Here is a 21,094-nt window from a genome sequence, read left to right on the forward strand (position 1 = left end):
TTCATAATTTGATAATCTTTATGTCTTTTAAATTTAAATCTTTATTTACATTTGTTTTTTATTTAGTTATGTAAACCGTTTTGATTAAACACTGTTGTAAAGACGGTATACAAACACTTTTAAATAAATAAATAAAATAAATAATCAGCCAGTGGTCTGTTGCCTTGCTTCAGGTCCACCAAAGCAGAGCTGGCAACGGTAACTCGAGCAGGATCATTGAAAACGGATTTAAATAAGTCCAGAAATCCATCTATGTCCTGCAATATAGGATCCTTGCGTTCCCACAGGGTAGACGCCCAAAACAAGGCCTATCCAGATAAGAAAGGATGTAGGTAGTCTTGGAAAACGCTGTAGGGAACTGAGAAGGCTGTAGAGCAAAATGCATGCAGCACTGGTTTAAAAAGCCCCTGATCTTCTGAATCTCTCCCGAGAAACGAACTGGAGCTGCAGTGATGCAGCAGTCTTTAAAGTTATCTCCTGTAACTGACCTTCATTGCTGGAAGCAGTGCCTTGGGTCTTCTGTGTGTGCAGCTGATGAAACGCTGAAGTGAGTTTCTCCAAAGCATCTTGCTACTCCAAAATGCGCAGGGCCAGGCCCAGTATGGCCTGCAGGGCATTGAGCTGTGCCGGATCAATGGAGTTAGCAATCTGTTATTATTTGCAAGGATTTTGGGTGCATCCCTGGACCTGTGGCAGATGACCACACCCACGGGGGGAAGTCCCGTGAGGGGCCACAGGTCAGGCTCAGCATAGGAGACACACACACACTGGTTCTTTTATTATACAGGATTGGTGAACCACCAGAGGTGGCAGTAGTGAGCTGGAAAGTAGCCCAGTTGGGCTTGTAGTCCCTCAGACTTTGGAACAGCGATCTCACAAAGGCTGTGCTGTAATAGAGAGAAATGATATTGTGAGTAGTAACAGGATATGCAGAGTTCAGGAATAGAGCCTCGTAGGTAATGTACTCACGTGGCAGTCTCTCAGTGTGGAGCACAGGAGCTGAAGTAAGGCAGGCCCTCGAGGAGCGAGTACCTGGTTCCAGAGAATAGCTCTGAGAAATAAAGATGGTAACTCACAGATGTTATAGGCAGCGATGTTATAGTAGCGAGTCCAGGAACATGGGCCCTTGAGGAGCGAGTATCGGTTCCAGACTGCGACCTGAAAGATAAAGAGAGAGAGGCCCCCGAGGAGCGGGTACCCCAAATAGAGTAGGTCCAAAGGAGGCAGAGTTGCAAGGTACGGAGAGCGAATCCCATCCGTTAGGAAACCTTTGCTACTCGATTAGCTAGCAATCGCGTAGGCCTTTTGTATCCTGGATGCATGACATCATCACAGGGGGACGCCCCTGAGATTCGCGCCACTGAAGGTAGTTGAAGCAGGGCCCACGCGGTGCATGCGCCCTAAGGCAACTGACCAGCATGGCGGGAGGCAGCGCCCAAGCCGGTCCAGAGACTCTGAAGAAGACGGCAGGTAGACGTCACGGCAGCCAAACGTCCATCAACCGCAGGAGGAGTCGCCAGAGAGGTAAGGAGGGTGGAGTGGAGATATCGGGCAGCGACAGTCGTAACAATTGAGCAGACTGGGAGGGAACTGGGAATAAGGCTGATCCCGTCGCCTCGCGTACATGGAAAATGTCTTTTATAACACATGCATGCGTTATAAACTAGCCACGTCCATGCGTTTGCACACGCATGTAAGTAAGAAAATATACCCCTTAATGCTGACCCATCAATATACTGACTAACCTTTGGCATACTTTTTAGCATTTCAGCAACCTTGGCTATATTTTTAAGTCTGATCAGTGCAATCTCATTGTTCTGTTATTATCTTTCTGTTTCTTCAACCATCAACTAGTCTTATCTCCAGAGAGAACCTCTTCCAAGCAACCTTACAACTTGATTATCTCTGGGAATGGCTTTAAGTGCAGTCCTCTGCTTATTTGCTGTGCAGCTAACATATAGGCAGACAAGAGTGCTGACTGTAAGATCTGTGAAAGTCTTAAAGGAGGCCTCACTTTTATTAGTATGTCAGCGTGGGAATTCATAGTAAGGGTTACAGAGGTATGAGTACTTGTCCTTTAAGGGATAGTAACAACAAAGTCATAAGAAAAAATTGCTCTGCCTTTTGGCACATGTAAGTCCTTTGGCTGAGTGGTACCTCTAGGTTTTTCTGTTCTGTCCGTAATCCAAGCTATTTTTCTATTGTTTCAGACAATTTTGTTGGTGATTTTCTCCTGACCCACTGTGTTTTTATGCCCACCCCTCAGCTCTGCCAAGCACTTCTTCATCAATATCCTTTTGTGGCTTCATCATTATGAATATTTTTAAGGCTCCACTTGTGTAGCAGTTTGAACTCTTCTAGCTTTTAGTCTGAATTGACTTAGCCACTCCTTGACAGATGAAAGGCCTATCCTTAGTCATATTTGTGCAGATAAAATAAACATAGGTATACCTAATGAAGATCATAGTGAAAACTGGAATAGCTATGACATAATGGGAGTCTTAATGGATTCCCTCATTTCATTTACCAGTGACCCTGACTTGTAGAGCATCCCAGAAAGGGACAGTGAGAATTGTAAGTGCACCCCGACCCCCCCCCCCCCCCCCCCCATCTGGGAAATGATAGTTCCTTAACATGTTTACTTTTCATGCGGAACCTTCAGAGGGAAGTGAGCAGGAGAAAGTAGCATACTCTCATGACAAACAACAGAAGATCCTACGTCTCATTGGCCAGTGGGTAGCACTTTATGGACACTTGCTGCAGGAAGATACCAGCGCCATGGGACTACTCGAGGTACTGCAACAGTGTCTCCATACCTCTTGACTGTGACTTTAGTAATGGTGAAGTGTGGGGGGAGGGGTGCGGAGAAATGAACTCCACCATTTATCCACAGAACAGGTCAAGGTCATTAGGGGTGGGGGCATATAGGGTCAACCACTCTGGGCCCCGCATGTTGGAGGGTTGGGGGGCCTGATGCTGCTATAGTAGCCCCAACCCTGGCACTATAGTTTCCTTTCAGCTTAAGGGAGGAGTCGTGCATGTCAACATTTCAAGGTCCCACTGCGATTGATTCGTCCTGGGCCCTGCACCCTACTAAGGTCAGCCCTGGAACAGGTACAACATGGGCAGCAACAGTACAAGCTTCCCTCTTACACACACTGCTACTACTGAACAGGTATATCATGGAGACCAGCAATGGAAATTTCCCCTCACATGCACATACTGTCTGACTATAGAACAGGTACAGCACAGGCAGCATCAGTGAAAATTTCACCAAATTACCCTTGCCAGTGTGTACCTTGACCATATTATGGTGGAAGTATAAGAACATAAGAAATTGCCATGCCGGGTCAAACCAAGGGTCCATCAAGCCCAGCATCCTGTTTCCAACAGATGCCAAACCAGGCCACAAGAACCTGGCAATTACTTAAACACTAAGAAGAGGTTTGGGTGTAGAGGTGAGAGGTAATTCAGTATCTCTGCCTCTTCAGTCTTTGGCATCTCTGCAGAGAAAGCCAGAGGTGGTTCCAACTAGTGTAAAATTGTGCAGGTAGGTTTTGTGCTGTAGATACTTATTCACTGGGACCTGGGCTGGGGCCATCAAACCTCTTTTGAACAGTAATGACCCTTAGGCAGTACTGACCTGAGCTGGATTTAAACTAGTGATTTAGAGGTGAAAAAGTCTACAACCTCATGCCACTCCATTCAGCCCTATAGTCCTGGTGTTCTATTGTGATGAGCAGTTCCCTAATTGATCAACCTAATTGGATAATTGGTCTGAAATGCCTATGAATAGCCAAAGTGACCTGCTTTACAATCCCCGACAGCGAGTCTGCACTCAGCCATTCCCCTTCTTAATGGAATTAAGGTTCCTCAATAGGTTTCATTTCTTGCGGGATGTAAATAATTTTTTGCTAGTAATTGTCTCTAACCCACAGAAACTCTCAGAGTTTGTGAGCAAGGACCTGCGCTTGAGCAACCTGCTGAAGGAGCAGCTGCAAGACCGCAGAAAGACCAGAATGTAAGGATTCGTAACATATAGAACTTGTGTAATAACTCTTGTCAGTCCTGCACTGTGTGTTCTTATTTTAATTTAACAAAGATTCTTTATTTCAGAAATGTTCAGTTATACAAAAGCAATCAGAATAGTGGAACAGACATACACTGTATAAAATCACATTTCAGCTGTAAATATCACTCAATTGTTCTCTACAAAAATGGATATTATTAATTGTACCTATTTATATTTATTTCAATTGTTTTAATTACCATATAAATGAACTAACCCCAAAATTATATATATATATATATATATATATATATATATATATATATATATATATATATATATATATATATATATATATATATATATATAAATAACTAAATATAATACAGACACTCTGCACTTTCAAAACAATTTCATGAGATTTTTCCGTACATGTTTTGGAAAGGTTCCCAAATTTTAAAGATCTTTCCCATTTTATTTTTCCGTTTGGCTGTAATTGGTTCCATGTTGTGTAGTTCCAACAGCTTGGTCAACCACATTGTGGTAACATTGTAAGCGATGGTAGGTAAAGACTTAAACGGCCCATACACGCTGCCCAGCAAGTTGTTTAGAGTTGTAACTGCCGCTCCACGCAGGTTACCTCCGTACCTTCTGGTGTTTTTACGGATGTTTTACAGTTTAAAGTAATAGTGCATCTTGCTGCCACCAAGAGTAAGTTCTTCTGTGCCCTCGTTGGATGTTCCAAAACAAATTCCTACACTGTGTTAGAAATCCAAATCTCAGACAGCTCTATGTAACTATCTCATCTTATACCCAACAGCCTGTACATATCCTATCTAATATCCAGACCTGCTCCCTCTAAACCCATCTTATACCAAGCAACGAAACTCACAGTTCAGCTCCATGAATGTATCCCATCTTTTGCTCTACAACTCGAGTCACAGGGTTGTTGATAATTCCCTGCAATTATCCCATCTTTTTATCCAACATCCAAAAGCACAAAGGGGGAAGCAGGAAAATGTTATCCTCTCTCTTTCTCTCCCTTCCCTCTGCTCTCCATCCATTCCTCCATTTCTCTCTTTTCTTCTTTCCCTCCTCTTCTTTTGTCCTCTTGTTCCCCCTTTCCTTCCTTCCAGTACAGCTTTAAACACTGCTCCTTTCCAGCAAGCACTGGGCGTTTCTTGCTTGTAATGCAGACAATTAATCATGTGAAGCAGGCCTGAACCTAATGTTGTTTATTCTTCTCTACAGACTGGAAAATGGCAATGGAAATCTGATACCCCCGATAAAGGTAATAGGGTCATGCAGTGATAACGTTTGTCCATTTCCATCACTACACACATTCTTACTATTTGTTTCTTTTGGCTGTCACTGCAGGCAAAGCACTGGTAAGAATGCAAAACTGGAAGCAAACCAAAGACACTCATGACAAGGGAAATGCCAAGGTACTTAAAGTACCCCAGAGGCAAGCATCAAGGACAATAATCACAGTTCTTTTATACTTATGTGCAGCAGCCAGCTGCTGAAAATCCTGGTGAGGGGACTTTACAGGAGATACCATCTCAGCTCAGCTGTTGTCAGTTCCAGTGTATTTTGTTCATTGTTTTGTGTAGATTAGTTTTGTACACCTAAATTATTATTATTATGATTTGTATAATAGATACCACATATATGCATAGCTGTTACAGAGATACATAGGGCCTATTTTCAAAGCATTTACATGCTTATAAAATGGATTTTTCACATGTAAATGCAATTTATCTGTATAAGTAGGCTTTTGAAAATTGCTAACAATTATGCCATTGAATTATCCATAGAATCTACCACGTAAATGCCTTACACAAGTAAATGACCTTTGAACGTTGCTATAGTAGTAATTACAGTACAAGGTGTAAATCCATTTGAAAATTATCCCATAATAAGTGAGTCCCTACTCCTTGGAGCTTACAGTCTAGTCAAGATGGACAAACATGACATACAATAAAAGACAAATGGAAGGCTTTGATTAAGATAGCAAGTCATGACGAGAATACAGAGGTTCATAGCTGAAGCATTTAGCTGGATAACTTGTGAGTTATATGGCTGAATGCTGACTTTTGGGCACTTACCCAGCTAAATTACCCACTTAATGTAGGGCTGTTCTGGGGGCATTCCAGGTGGAGTTGAGTTATCCGGCTAACTCCGATATTCAGAATTAGCCAGGTAACTTATCCAGTTAATTCTGGTCCTTTCAAAGAGCAGTCCCTAAAATTAGCCAGATAAAGTTATCTGGCTATCTTAAAGATAGCCAGAATATATCTGGCTATCTTTAAGATAGCCAGAATATAAGCTGGCTATCTTTAAGATAGCCAAGCTATATTCAATAGTGTGGCTACACCGCTGAATATCCCTCCAGAGTTAGCCAGATAAGTTTATCTGGCTAACTTTCGGGCCAATTCAGTAAAGTCGCCCAGTGCGCACACAGGCCACTCTCCTGTGCAAGCGATTCTGTATTTAAATGAGGCCTGGCGGTAATAAAACGGGCAAAAGGAGGCGCTAGGGACACTAGCGCGTTCCTAGCGCCTCCTTTGGACCGGAGTGGCGGCTGTCAGCGGGTTTGACAGCCGACGCTCAATTTTGCCGGCGTCAGTTCTCGAGCCCACTGACAGCCAACGGGCTCAGAAAACGGACGCCGGCAAAATTGAGCGTCTGGTTTTCGACCTGACAGCCGCCGCCCGACTTCAATTTTTTTTTAATTTCTTTTTTTTTTTACTTTGGAAAGTTTCGGACCTCCGACTTAATATTGCCATGTTATTAAGTGCGGAGGGGGCACAGAAAAGCAGTTTTTACTGCTTTCTGTGCACTTTCCCGGTGCCCGAAGAAATTAGAGCGCCTACCTTTGGGTAGGTGCTAATTCTGAAAGTAAAAAGTGCGGCTTGGCTGCACATTTTACTTTTTGTATCACGTGGTTGCGGGCGCTATTATGTCCGGGCGGATTGACCGCGGCGTTTTCGGCCCCTTACTGAATAAGGGGGTAAGGGAAAACGCGCGTTCAGTGGCGGGGTTAACAGTTGCGCACTGTACTGTATCGGCCTGTTTGGTAATCTGGTTAGTGTCAGAATACTTCCCCCCATAATGTAGAAGGTATTACTTGAGGGAAAGGGTAACTTTGAGTAAAATTGTAGAGATTACTTTACTCAGTAAGAAATGAAATCATGCTCTAGTGATAATCCCTTAACAAACAGAGCAAGGAGAGGGGTGGGAGAGTCACCAGTATAAATGAGCTGAGCAGAAAGGTGGTGGCATACAAGTTACACAGAAGCTCAGATGCATTCACCGAGATTTTCAGTGGGACACTTTTAGAAATAATTTTTAAAATGACATGATGGAAGCACTTGCTCCTGAGGAGAGTACCAATTAGAGGCCCAGTTAGTTATTTTCATAGCCTTTAACACAGGCTCCCTAGTATGCCAGAGAAAGAGTAGCAATTCCTGACTTCATGGAAGCTGATGTTGAGCAGCCTCCTGGGCACACATTTCCCAGAGGAAGGCTTAAATATTGCACCAAAATTATTTAGAAAATCTTACTGGAAATTTAAGATACATTGATTACATTTTCAGGTGACATAATGTTGCAGAGATTCCAGTAAAATACAGAGGCACAGGGACTGAAAACGCTGGAGGAGACTCCAGAAAAATACAAAGAACACAGGCGAGGAAGATGCCAGAGGAAACGTCAGCAAAATACAGAAGGTCAGCAAAGAGAAAATTAAAAAAAAAGAACAGATTTAAGAGGGCAGTTTTTCAAGCTGCCCGCATTGCTATAAAATCCCCGGGTACTTTTTACCTGAGATCTTTGCAATCAGTTTTCAAAGTGAAAGTCTATGCATATTTTCCTTCTGAAAAACTGCCTAGGAAAAAAGTATCCACCAAAGAAAACCACCTGCTTTTTATGGAGGATAATTTTTCCAACCTAAACTTGCACATACTTTTCTCCCCTGACATAATCATGCCCCAGGTAAAAGCACACAGGTTATAGCACTAATGTGTACTTTTTCCCCCACATACAGGGAGGGGAAATTTTCAGACAGGCAATTTACATGGGTGAAATACTTTTTCCCCCAGAAATCCCTTTAAAAATTGCCTTCCCCATGATTGGGAGCCATTTAAAGTCAGCCATTTGAAGGCTATTGTTGGAATGCCCCTACCTTATCTCTCCTAGGGTGTGTAAGGGAGGGTCCTGAAAATTGCAACTTACTAGAGCAGTCTGTCTCCAAAAGATACTGCATTGAGGTGTATAATGTCAGAGTAGAGTAGAGGAGGTCTGCAGCTCCTCAGTGGTAGGTATCATGAGTTTAACAAAACTCCTGTGCCCTTGTGGTTCAGGGTTTCTTCAGGGGTACCTCTCTGGCTAAGAGAAGTGATGGAAGGATGGTTTCTCCAAGGGAAGAGGACTACTTGTCCTGTCCTGGGAAGGTGGCTGAGGTCTAAGATTGGGGTGCTCAGGCCTTCAGCATTAGGGATGTCTTTTCTTGGGGTCCAAGAATAGAGTCTCGATATATTGCTGAGGATTCAAGAAAGAGATCTCTAAGAAGAGGGGAGGTAAGCTCCATTTTCCCTGGACAAACAGGATGGTAGTCCTCACATGTGGGTGACATCATCCGATGGAGCCCGGCATGGAAAACTATCCACGCGTCCATGCGAGGTCCCCCTTCAGTCTCTTCTTTTCTGCAGTGCAGTAGCCTCATGGTGGTGGAGCTCCAACTCCTTGAAATTGTGTTTAACTTTTTCAGGTGTTTTTTTGCATCGGGTCCCCCTTCGCGATCGGTATCCCTCTGTTTTGGTAGGTACCCTTGTTTTCTATCTCTTGTTGCTCTTCGTGGTCCATTCCCAACTCTTGCACAGTGGTGCCCGTCGGTCATCGACTGCACGCCGGCCTCTTTTTTCAATGGCGTCGTCAGGTTTTTGACGGTGCCCCCAGTGCTCGTGGACCAAGTCTATCACGGATCCGCACGAGGTATGTATCCTCTGCCTGGGGGCCTCGCACAACATCTGAGGGTGTCGTTTGTGTCACCAAATGACACCCAAAGGGCATGAAGCATGCCTGGATAAAATGGAGAAAGCTCTTCGGGGTCTTCAAAATCTTCCAGTCCGGCTTCGGTGTCCTTGACGCCCAAGGACCACGGGGATCCCTTCCCTTGGTGGTCCCACTATCCAGCACCCCCTAAGGATCGGGGAGAGGAAGATCGATCCTCGGTGGTCTCTCCCCTTCCGTAGACCTCAGGGTCAATCGTTGTCCTTGGGCGCCAGGAAAGACCGGGCCGAGCACCAGAAGTCCAGGAAGCATCGACACTGGTCACTGTCATGTCACATTCCGGTTTCCAGAGCGGCATCAGCTGCCAAGCCGCCATCGAAGCAGCACTCGGCAACTGGAGACCCCCATCCTCCGGTGCCCCTGGTAACCCAGTGCTCTCCATTGGCAAGTGGTGCAGGGCGCCATGCCATCTTTGTGGACCTGAGGATGTGCCGGCGATGCCATCTTCCCCCTCCATCAGTCCTGACAACCCAGGACTTTCTAAGAGATGCAATCGCAGTGCTCAAGTGCTCCAGAGCGTTGAGCTGCTGACAGACCACCGGCCCCCATACCGGAGCCCGAGCCTCTGCCATCGATGCTTGCATCACCCCAGCTGGAGCGTCTGGACGTCCTTTTTCGGTGCCCTGCTGACAGAACCAGTGCCCGAGAGGCCTTCGATGCCTCCTCTGCCACTGACACCCTCCACCAGAGCGATCCCGATTCCTGGGTCCTCCAAGAAGGATGAGGCCTCTTGGACCGGGCACCCTTGCCCACGGTTCCCTGGACCGCTGCCAGATCCCACCGGCATGCCGAGGTTCCATGGATTGCCGTCAGTGACCCCTTTGGCCTTTGGTGCCCTTGGGGCCCAAGTTTGTTGCCCTTCACAGTCCCTGCCCTAAGCACCCGGGCCCCAGTGAGGAGTAGGGTCCTTATGACCCATGGGACGATGACTCTTCGGACTCATCATTGAAGTTCTCCATAGACCCCCCTCTCAGAGCCTTCCCCATTGGAGGAACGGTATCGGTCCTCCGACCGAAGACCTATTGTTTGCTAGCTTTGTAAGGGCAATGGCAGAGGCCATTCCCTTCCGCTCCTGTAGGAGGAGGATACCCGTCATAAGATGCTGGAGGTCCTCCAGTTCATTGACGCTCCCAAGGAAATCATGGCAGTGCCTGTCCACAACATCTTTAAGGAGCTCCTTCTCCGTATGTGGGAACACCCGGTGTCGGTGTCCCCGGTCAACAGGAAGGCCAATGCCACCTATCTGGTGCAGCAGGCTATGGGCTTTGAGCGGGCGGCACCCTCCCCCACCAGTCGGCGGTTGTGGAGTCCGCCCTTAAGAAATGTTCCCGGACACCTTGAGGCGGGAAAGCATGAGGTGAGGTCCACCTATGATGTGTTCGAAGCCGCAGCCTGCCTTCGGGGGGCATGGGCACCAGACAGTTGGCTTGGCTCTGGGTCTCAGGACTCCGTCCGGAGGTTCAAGACACTCGCAGATCTCCCCTGTACAGATGAGAACCTGTTTGGGACAAAGTGAAGGAGGTCATAGGAGCAGCTGAAAGATCAGCATGATACTCTTCAGCAACTCTCTGCCAGCCCCTCAAAAAGCCCTTCCTCCACAAGGAAGACCTCCAGGCTGGGCTCTTGCAAGCCCTTTTATCGGCCGACAAAATACTATCCTCCAGCCGCCTGTGCTTGCCTGCCTCGGACCAGTCCCAGGTGTCGCGGCTGGCAGCAGCGGGCTCTGAGGATCCAACCAGACCCCCAGCAGGCCCCATCTACAGGCTTTTGACTGGAGCGAGGGGGCATGAGCCAGACGCCGATTCCCCTGGCGGTCAATCCCCCGGTCGGTGGCAGGCTCTTTTGCTTTGCCCACCGTTGGGAAGTGATCACTATGGACCATTGGGTTCTCTCCATTGTTCGCCAGGGCTACCGCCTGAATCTCAGCAGGCTCCAGAGACCGCTCCCCCATGTCCATCGTGGGGTTCGCCCATCCATCAGGTCATCCTTCAATCAGAACTTTCCGCCCTTCTAGCAGCGGGTGCAGTGGAACCAGTCCCCCACGAGCAACGGGGCCATGGCTTCTACTCAAGGTATTTTCTTATTCCGAAGAAGAATGGCGGCTTGCGCCCCTTTCTCGACCTCAGGGCATTAAACAGGTTTCTCCTAAGAGAAAAATTCAAAATGGTCTCTCTGGGCATGCTGATCCCGCTCCTCTGAAAAGGAGACTGGCTTTGCTCCCTCGACTTAAAAGAGGCTTACCCCAATATTGCAATTGTCCCCAACCACAGGAAGTACTTCCGCTTCCTGATGGGGATGGCACATTTTCAGTACAAAGTACTGTCCTTTGGGCTGTCATCAGCCCCACGTGTCTTCACCAAATGCTTGGCGGTGGTGGCTGCCTACCTCAGGCGTTGCTTGGTCCATGTTTTTCTGTACCTGGACAATCCAGAGGGATTCCCACTCTGGGGCCTTGCAAGCACTGGCCCTGATGGTTCAGATCTTGCAGACATTGGGATTTGTCATCAGCTTCCCCAAGTCGTATCTCTGTCTATCTCCACAGCTAGACTTCATAGGTGCCAGGTTGGACACGGCACAGACAAAGGCCTTCCTGCCCAAGGACCAGGCGGTCACCCTCTCCCCGCTGGCTACCTTTGTTCGCAACAGCATAAGATTGCCAGCCCAAATTTTGCTCCGCCTGCTGGGCCACATTGGTGGCTTCCGTCCACATGACCCCCTTTGCCCACCTCCGCATGTGGAACCCTCAGTGGGCCTTGCGGTCCCAGTGGGAGCAAGCATCACAGGATATGGAGGCTCCGGTTACGGTCACGGACCCCCTCCGCTCCTCCCTATCTGGAGAACAGACTCCCTTTTCAATCAGCACTACCTCAGATGACCCTCACCACCAATGCCTCGCCTCAAGGGTGGGGGGGTCCACATGGAAGGCCTGCACTCTCAGGGCCTCTGGACTGCAGCCGAGGCTCGCTGCCAGATAAACTTCTGGAGCTTCAGGCGATCCGGTATGCCTTGTGGGCCTTCCAGGACAGGCTGTCCTCTAGGGTTATCCTCATCAGAACAGACAACCAGGTGGCGATGTGGTACATCAACAAGCAGGACGGCACGAGCTTATCCCTCCTCTGCCATGAGGCAAAGCAGATCTGGGATTGGGCTCTTTCCAGAGGATGTATCTACGGGCTACCTACCTGCCGGGTCACCTAAACACTCTGGCGGACTGCCTCAGTCGGTCCTTCCAGCCACATAAGTGGTCCCTGAACCCTGCGATGGCGGCAGACTTGATACGCCGGACATGGACTTGTTCGCTTCTTTCCCACAATCACAAGGTGAGCAGATTCTGATTCCGGGGAAGGGTCATCCGACCTGCGATGCCTTCTCGCTTCACTGGGGGCAGGGTCTCATGTACGCATATCCCCCTATTCCGTTCCTCTTGAGAATTCTGATGAAACTGCAAGAGGACGGGGGGGCCATGATCCTTTGGCATCCTCCTGGTCAAGGCAGATGTGGTTCCCTCTTCTCCAGGACCTGTCGGTGAGCATGCCTGTCCCGCTGGGGATGGCTCCCGACCTCGTATTGCAGAACCAGGGCACCCTGACAACCCGAACCTCCGGGCCCTGGCCCTCACGGCGTGGATGTTGAGCGCATGATCCCTTCAGCCTTTGCAACTCTCGGAGGGTGTGAGTCTTGGAAACTTCCCACTTGGAAATCTTACAGCTCGAAGTGGAAGCTTTTCTCCATCTGGTGCAGTGGTCACAGATTGGACCCTTTCTCCTGTCTGCTCCCCCGCCTGCTCGATTACCTCTGGCATCTGTCTGCAGTCTGCATGCACCTCATCGCACTCAGTGCCTACCACTAGGATGTTGCTAGTGTGCCCGTTTCGGTCCATCCTCTGTCAGTCGCTTTATGTGGGCCTGGTTCCACTAAAGCCACCGCTTAGGCCTCCGGCTACCCTGTGGGATCTCAACGTCGTCCTGGTGAGGCTAATGCGGCATCTGTTCGAGCCTCTTGTCCTGTGACCTGAAGTTCCTCACCTGGAAAGTCATGTTCCTAGTGGCAATTACTTCCGCTCGCAGGGTCAGTGAGATCCAGGCCCTGGTTACATATGCTCCCTACACGAAGTTCTTTCTTGATTGTATGGTGCTGCGTACGCATCCCAAATTTCTCCCTAAGGTGGTGACTGCTTTTCACATCAACCAGTCCATCATCCTTTCCACCTTCTTTCCAAGGCCTCATTCCCACCAGGGGAACGTGCTCTCCACACCCTGGACTGCAAGCGGGCGCTCGCCTGCCTTCTATTTGGCTCACACAGCAGCCCATAGACAGTCCACCCAGCTCTTTGTGTCTTTTGACCCCAACAGACTGGGAGCAGCGGTGGGGAAGCAGACCTTATCGAACTGGCTAGTGGACTGCGTTGCCTTCTGCTACGAGCAGGCAGGCCTTCAGCTGGCTTGCAGGGTGAAAACTCACTCTGTGCGGGCTGTGGCGGCATCAGTGGCCCATCTGCGTGTGGTCCCTGTCATTGAAATTTGTAGAGCTGCGACCTGGAGTTCTCCACACATTTGCTGCTCACTACTGCCTTGACAGAGATAGTCACCAGGACAGTGTTTTTGGCCAGTCTGTCCTGCGAAATGTATTTCCAGTCCTGAACCCAACAGTCTCTTATCGTGCTCTCTGTGGGACCAGATCGCCCCTTGTTTTCCCCACAGTGCCGCAGTTATGTGTGCCCGTTGGCACCCTTGTTCGGCTACTGTGGGTCTCTCTGGTCGAATGGGGCAGTCTGGAGCTCTGTACTGACCCACATGTGAGGACTACCATCCTGCTTGTCCTAGGAGAAAGCGCAGTTGCAGCAGGATGTTAGTCCTCAGGAATCCTGCCCGCCTCCCCACAATGTTGTGTTCACCTTTGGTTTGTTGTGTTATTTTTCTCGCTCGTATTTTTTGCTATATTACGAGACTGAAGGAGGACCTCAAGTGGACGCACAGATAGCAGCAGGCTGGGCATGCTCAGTCTGACAGGCAATGTTTCTAGAAAATTTGACAAAAGATTTCCGTGCTGGCCTCCATCGGATGATGTCACCCACATGTGAGGACTAACATCCTGCTGTCCTAGGAGAACACCTGTTACAGGTAAGCAACTGCGCTTACTCCCTAATTTGTCTAAGTGGGATTTCTTCAGAGGTTGGAGAAAGAGGGCATTTCTTGGTGGGAGTCAGAGGGGAAGCTGCTGACAGGGGATGGATCCCAAGAGTTGCTGCCTGAGGAAAGCATCACCCAGAGGCTCATCTGTTTCTAACTATTGGAATTAAGAGCTGCATCCAGAGGAGCAGGTACCAGGGCAAATGCCCAGGGAGACTTTCTTTTATGCCCAGAGTACCTATCACCAGAGATCTGTGGTATCACTGTTAACAGAGACTGTTTCTGCTGAGCTTTATATTCTGTACTGACTGTGTTCTACGCTATAGCATACCTGTTGTGATTTTTATTTCCTGCAATCAAATTCACTGGTAAAAGATTTTAGTTTGAACAACAGCTACAGTGTGGTTGGTGTGTTTCGTTCCTTTACTGGATAGTATTGCAAAGGAGCTCTTTCCCCCCAGGAAGGAAGAACCCAGGAACATGGGTACAGCCCTAGCCCATGACCTCCCATGTGAGCTCCTTGTATACCAGCAGAACTTGGGACAGGGCTACAGGTGTAAAGCAGTGGTGTCTTCTCAATATGGGCCTTGGGATATTCCAGAGGACCCCTTGTCTTCCTTGCTGGGGGAGTTCAACACTGCTCTGAGCCTACTGAAGAACAGCATACTCCTACTGCTGCTCCCTGATAGGTTTGCAGAGGATTAGTGGTCACCAGGAAGCCTAGAATCACAAAAAAATTAACAATATATTAAGAACTGGTTTCCACTATTTGGGGGAAGTCCAGCACTGAATTTTAAGAGGTACCTCACAGGTACAAGGAAGCTTTTCAACTTATCCAATGATTGGCTGAGCCAAGAAGGAGCATCTCTTTTTGGTCGTATTGAAATGTACAGGGTGGCATCAGTTCCAAAAAGAAGCAATCTGCATTAAGCAGCAGTCCCCATTAAATGAAGTATACTTGTGTAGTACACAAACAGTGGCATTCTGTAATGTTTACTGTTTTCACTCCATCACGCTCCCGCTTATTGCCAGGTTTGGAACTCTGGAAGCTGGTTCCCTGGTCTGGATGAGTGGCTTCCCAGCAAAAGTTACATCATCAAGGCTCATGACAAAGGTAACACAGGCTCTGTTATTTGTCAGACTTTAACAAACTAGGCAATAATGAAATCACACAGACTGCTAATCTCCCTGCAACAGCAAATGGAGACAATAGCATGTCTTTTTTTTTTTTCTATCTTCAGTCCCCTATGACATTTATAGACCAGACCACTCCTGCATGACCAATCTGCTGCCCGTGAATGCGTCAGTGCAGGAAGTAATGTCATCACTACAGGCCAAATATGGCTGGCAAGGAGATCAAACACTACTAAAAGTGAACTCAGCAGGAGGTAAGTAGTAATTTAGCCACTGGTTGTTATCAGTGACTAATATTGTACTGGGCTAATTAAGAATCTGATGATGAGACAGATCCCACAGCAGTAAATCCTAGATGAAGACTATTTTAAAGGGTTTCAATGTATGGAATAGGGAAGACAACTTCTGATAGCTACTTAGTGATTCACCAGTGGGTCCAGACAGTGGTGGAACTAAGCCCTCGCAATGAAGCAAGGCCGGTCCACTCCTCTATCCCTCCTGTCAGAAGATGTCTGACTCTGTTTTAAGAGGAGTGGGCCAAAATCACAACGGACCAGTGGGTCCTCAACGTAATAAGAGATGGTTACATGTTAGAATTTGCTCAGCCATTAAGAGACTTTTTGATGGTGTCCCCTTGCACCCCATTCGCCAAGAGGAAGGTGGTCAAAGAGATCATAGATCATTTGCAGAGGATGGGAGCCATCGTTCCCTGTACGTACCTGGATCAGCCCAGACTCCTGGGTTTATTCATCCCTGCCAGCAAATGGAGACAGAGAAAGTTTTACTGACACTGCTACATAATCCCCGGTGTCACCTGCAATTCCTCAGTATTCTCTGTCTCCAGTAGATGGTGGTTGGTGCAAAACCTGCAGTTCTGTAGTCCAGAGAGTACTTTAATTTTGTGAACTTCCTCCCAGGGGTTTTTTGGGTCCTGGTGGATCCTTCCCTGTTCGGTTGAGGTGGACGAGCTGGAGGTCAGGGACCTTTTTGTATGCTTGCTCCGTTATTCCGTGGGGTGTAAATCTGATGGTCCAGATCCTTCCCTTTCACGAGGCTGCTCAGGTGACTGTGGGCTCAGGGCAACTGGTTCTTTTTCTGTAGCTTGCCTCTCCTATTTTTTTTAATTTGGCTGATCTGGTGCTGGACAGCTCTGTTTTCCATCCAGAGGGGTATTTTGCCAGTCTTGAATTTAGCAAAGAGTCACTTGTTCCCATCTTAGACCTGTGAGTATTTGGGAGCTTGGTTCGACTCGTGGACAGGCAAGGTGTTTCTCATGGAGGAGCGGGTTTGCAAGTTGCAGAGTTAAGTCTGGCGCTTGTTGGAGTTACAGATATCCAGACTCTGGGATTATTTGCAGGTTCTGGGTTCGATGGCTTCAACACTGGAGTTAGTGCCGTGGGCTTTTGCGCATATGAGACCTCTGCAGAGAGCTCTGTTGGCGTGGTGGAATCCGCTCTTGGAGGAGTTCATCTTCCCTTACCTCTTGAGAATTCTGTATGAGACAGTGTCTTGGTGGCTGCTGAGGTCCAATCTAGTTCATGGTGTCGAACTGGAGGTTCCAGATTGGGTGATTCTTGCTATCGATGCCAGCCTCTCTGGATGGGAAGCAGTATGTCAGCAGCAGTCAGCCCAGGGCACTTGGTCCGCAAAGGAAGCGTCTTGGTCTATCAGTCAGTTAGAGACCAGAGCAGTGCGTTTAGCATTACTTGCATTTCTGCCTTTGATACGAGATCGTTTGGTGAGAGTCTTGTCAGACAATGGAATGGCCGTTGCCTACATCAATCGGCAGGGAAGAACCAAAAGTCGAGCAGTGGCCCAGGAGGCTCAAGAGCTAATCCTTTGGGTGGAGCAACACTTGGAGTGGATAGCAGCCTCACACATCACAGGGATCGAAAATGTCCAGGCGGATTTTCTAAGTCGCAGTTTTCTCAATCCTGGAGAGTGGGAGCTGTCAGGCTGTCCCCATGTGGATCTAATGGCAACTCGTCTCAATGCAAAGGTGTTGCGACCGTTGCTGCCCGACGTCTTCACTCCGCCCACCTTACCTCTTTGGCGACTCCCTCTTTGGTTGATGGAAGTTTGGCTGCCGCAGCATCATTTTGCCAACCTCCTCCAGCGTCCTCGGACCGGTTAGATGCTGCCTTCCACCATGTTCTCCTGAGGCCTAAGGGCACGCGCGCGGTGCGGCCCCGACTCAAGTACCAGCTGTGACGCAAACCTCAGGGGCGGCCCCCTGAGATGACGTCATCATCGCCAGCTATTTAAGGTCTCTTGTTTTGCTAGCTAATCGAGTTAGCAAGGGTTTCCTACCTAGCTGCCTCCAGGTATCGCTGCGGATGGGATTCGCTCTCCGCTTACCTTGCTACTCTGCCTCCTCGGACTTTACCAGGGGTACCCGCTCCTCAGGGGCCTCTCTCTCTCTCTCTTGCTTTTCAGTTCGCAGTCTGGAACCGGTACTCGCTCCTTGAGGGCCCACGTTCCCAGACCTGCTACTGAATATAACTTCTGCCAGGAAGTCACCGCTGCCCACAGTGAGTTACCATCTCTCTCTCAGAGCTTTCCCTGGAACCAGGTACTCGCTCCTCGAGGGCCTACTTCATTCCAGCTCCTGGAATGTTCCAAGAGACTGTTGTGTGAGTGTTACCATCAAGGTTCTGTTCCTGAACTCTGCATACTCTGCCTACTCACTATCTCAGTTTCTCTACAGCTCAGCCATCCTGGGATCGCTGTTCCAGTGCCTGAGGGACTACAGCCCAGCCGGGCTCTTCCAGCTCACCACTGCCACCTCTGGTGGTTCTCTAAAACAGTTTAATAAAAGAACTAATTGTGTGTCTGTCTCCCAACTCTGAGCCTGACCGGTGGTCCCTCTCGGGATTTTCCCTCGTGGGCGTGGTCATCTGCCACCGGCCCAAGGATCCACCCACAATTATCACAAATAATAACATAAGGTGGCTCAGTTTTTCAGTCAAAGACAAGAGTATGGGGCCGAGGGAGTCAACCCACTGGTGCTAGCTTGGCCTCCGGAAGTTCTGCTTTATGTATTTTCCCCTTGGCCTCTGGTAGGCAAAGTGTTGCATCAGAAAGAGAGACACCCGGGTGAGGTAGTGTTAGTAGCTCCGGAGTGGCCATGCCAGCCATGTTTCATGGATCTAATCAACTTGGCAATGGACGGTCCGTTATGTTTCAGCCATCTTCCAGGCCTTCTTCAGCAGGGCCCCATATTTTCAGACCAGGCTGCTCACTTTTGTCTAGTGGCTTGATTTTTGAGAGGCAGCGTTTGAGATGCAGAGGGTACCCAGAGGCGGTCATGGCTAGGTGGAAGTCTATTTTATTGTTGTATGTGAGTCTGGAAGGATTTTGAGTCCTGGTGTATAGCTAACGAAGTGCAGGCCTTAAGGCCTTCGGTATCTCAGATTTTATCCTTTCTTCAGGAAGCTGACTTCAGGAAGGCTTGGTCAAGGGCTTAGCTTTCAACTCAGGGAAAGCAAGTAACGGCTCTTGCTTTCCTGCGAGTTAAAGTAGAAGTTTGCACACTGTCTTCTCATCCTGATGTGGTTAGATTTCTTCGTGGGAATAAGAATTTGTGCCCTCCGGTGAGGAGAGTTTGTCCATCCTGGAATCTTAATTTGGTTCTCAGAGGTTTCTGTGAGGCGCCTTTTGAACCTCTTCGGAGAGCAACGCTTAAGGATTTGACCCTAAAGGTTGTTTTTCTAGTGGCCATTTGTTCAGCTAGGAGAATCTCTGATTTGCAGACTTTGTCTTACCGTGATCCGTTTCTGCAGATTATGGACTTGGAAATGTCCATGCAGACGGTTCCCTCATTTTTACTGAAGGTATTATCGGTGTTTCATGTGAATCAGATGTTGGAGCTTTGTCTGCAGACCTTTGTTGGGATATCTCAAGGTAAAAAAAGAGTTTAGGAAGTCTGACCATCTTTTTGTTTTTTGGAGCGGTTCGAAGAGAGATGCCCAGGTTTCCAAGGCTACCATTGTGAGGTGGCTCAAGGAGGCCATTGGGTCAACATACATTCTCAAAGAGTGTCAGGTGCATAAAGGTTTGAGGGCACACTCTGCGTGTTCTCAGGTGGCCTCATGGGTGGAGGCTCAGTTGGTTTTGCCACAGGAAATTTGTAGAGCGTCGACTTGGAAGTCGCTACATACATTTGCAAGGCACTATCGTCTGGATTTGGGGGATCCAGAGTCTCGTTCATTGGGAGAGCATGTTTTTGCGAGCAAGACTCTCCAGGTCCCACCCTAAGTAGGGAACTTTGGTACATCCAGGAGTCTGGACTGATCCGGGTATGTACAGGAAAAGGAAAATTGGTTCTTACCTGCTAATTTTCGATCCTTTAGTACCAAGGATCAGTCCAGAACCTGCCCGATCTGTGGAGGTGGAGAGTCATCTGTTCAGCTGAGGTTTATTGGTAAGGAATACAGTTTTTTCATGGTCTGGAATACAAACTTGTTGAAACATTTTTTTGTAAATTTGTTGAGTTGGTGTTTTTACAGTTTTTTTGTGCTTGGGTACAGGTCAATACTGAGGAACTGTGGGTGGCACCAGGGATTATGTAGCAGTGTCAGTAAAACTTTCTCTGTCTCCATCTGCTGTCAGGGATGCATAAATCCAGGAGTCTGGACTGATCCGTGGTACTACAGGAACGAAAATTAGCAGATAAGAACCGGTTTTCCTTTCCCGTGCCTACAGGGAAGTGGAGAACAGGAAGTTATTCCCTATATGGTGCCCAAAAAGTAAAGGTCCTTCCCTCCAATTATGGATTTAAAAAAGGTAAATGTGGCTGTCAGGATCCTTCATTTTCGAATGGAGTCTCTGCGCTCTGTCATTGCTTAGAAAGAAGGGCATATTGGTTCACCCATATCTGGATGACTGGCTCATTCGGGTGAAGTCGGAAGTCCTCAAGACAAGCTGTATCTCAGGTGCTGCAGCAGTTGAGGTTCCTAGGCTGGGTGGTGAATCTGGCAAAGATCATCTCATCCTTTCTCAAGTTTTGGATTTCTTGGGAGCATGCCTCGATACCAGGATAGGGAAGGTTTTTCTTACCGGGGATCGCATGCTCAAACTGCAGATGCAGGTTCGCAGTCTGTTAGACACTATGGTGCCCAGGGTCTGGGACTACCTTCAGGTTCTAGGCTCTATGGCATCAACTTTGGAGTTAGTTCCTTGGGCCTTTGCACACATGCGGCCTCTGCAAAAGTCTCTTCTTTCCCGGTGGGATCCATTGTCGGAGCAGTTTCAACTTTCGCTGCCTCTCAAGAGTGCCGCCAGTTCCAGTCTTTCATGGTGGCTTGGTCAGGCCCATCTGAGTCGCGGGATAGACTTGGATGTACCAGACTGGGTGGTAGTTTCTACCAATGCCAGTCTCACCAGATGAGTGTGATGTGCCAGAGTCAGTCAGCTCAGAGGCAATGGTCCAAGGATGAGATATCCTGTTCTATTAATAGGTTAGAATCGAGGGCGGTGCATTTCACGTTGCTTTCCTTCTGCCTCTGTTACGCGATCATCCGATGTGAATCCTGTAGGACAATGTGACAATGGTGGCTTACATTAATCGGCAAGGAGGAACCAAGAGTCAGATGGTAGCCCATCCACAATTATCACAAATAATAACACTTACCTGCTCACTTTTGTATCTGGAATATGACAGATTGGTCCAGAGTCTCACCCTTGTTCTTGAGGAGAGTCCACATACTTCTTTTGTATATATGCTGAAGAATTGCTCAGGATTTCAGGA

The 21,094-nt window shown here is 48.2% G+C and overlaps 1 protein-coding gene across 3 annotated transcripts in view; it reads left to right on the top strand.

Moving 5' to 3' along the window:
* The window catches only part of RAPGEF3 (Rap guanine nucleotide exchange factor 3), a 244,424-nt gene that overhangs the window by 154,154 nt on the left and 69,176 nt on the right, over nt 1–21,094 (top strand). For all 3 annotated transcript variants that reach the window (XM_029595109.1, XM_029595110.1, XM_029595111.1), the window contains 6 exons: nt 2,211–2,289; nt 2,643–2,793; nt 3,939–4,021; nt 5,261–5,300; nt 15,244–15,325; nt 15,453–15,599. In XM_029595109.1, the coding sequence (XP_029450969.1) occupies nt 2,211–2,289; nt 2,643–2,793; nt 3,939–4,021; nt 5,261–5,300; nt 15,244–15,325; nt 15,453–15,599 (582 nt within the window). The remainder of the gene's footprint in view (nt 1–2,210; nt 2,290–2,642; nt 2,794–3,938; nt 4,022–5,260; nt 5,301–15,243; nt 15,326–15,452; nt 15,600–21,094) is intronic.

The sequence above is a fragment of the Rhinatrema bivittatum genome, chromosome 3 (genome assembly GCF_901001135.1).
Source record: "Rhinatrema bivittatum chromosome 3, aRhiBiv1.1, whole genome shotgun sequence".
NCBI classification, from domain to species: Eukaryota; Metazoa; Chordata; class Amphibia; order Gymnophiona; family Rhinatrematidae; genus Rhinatrema; species Rhinatrema bivittatum.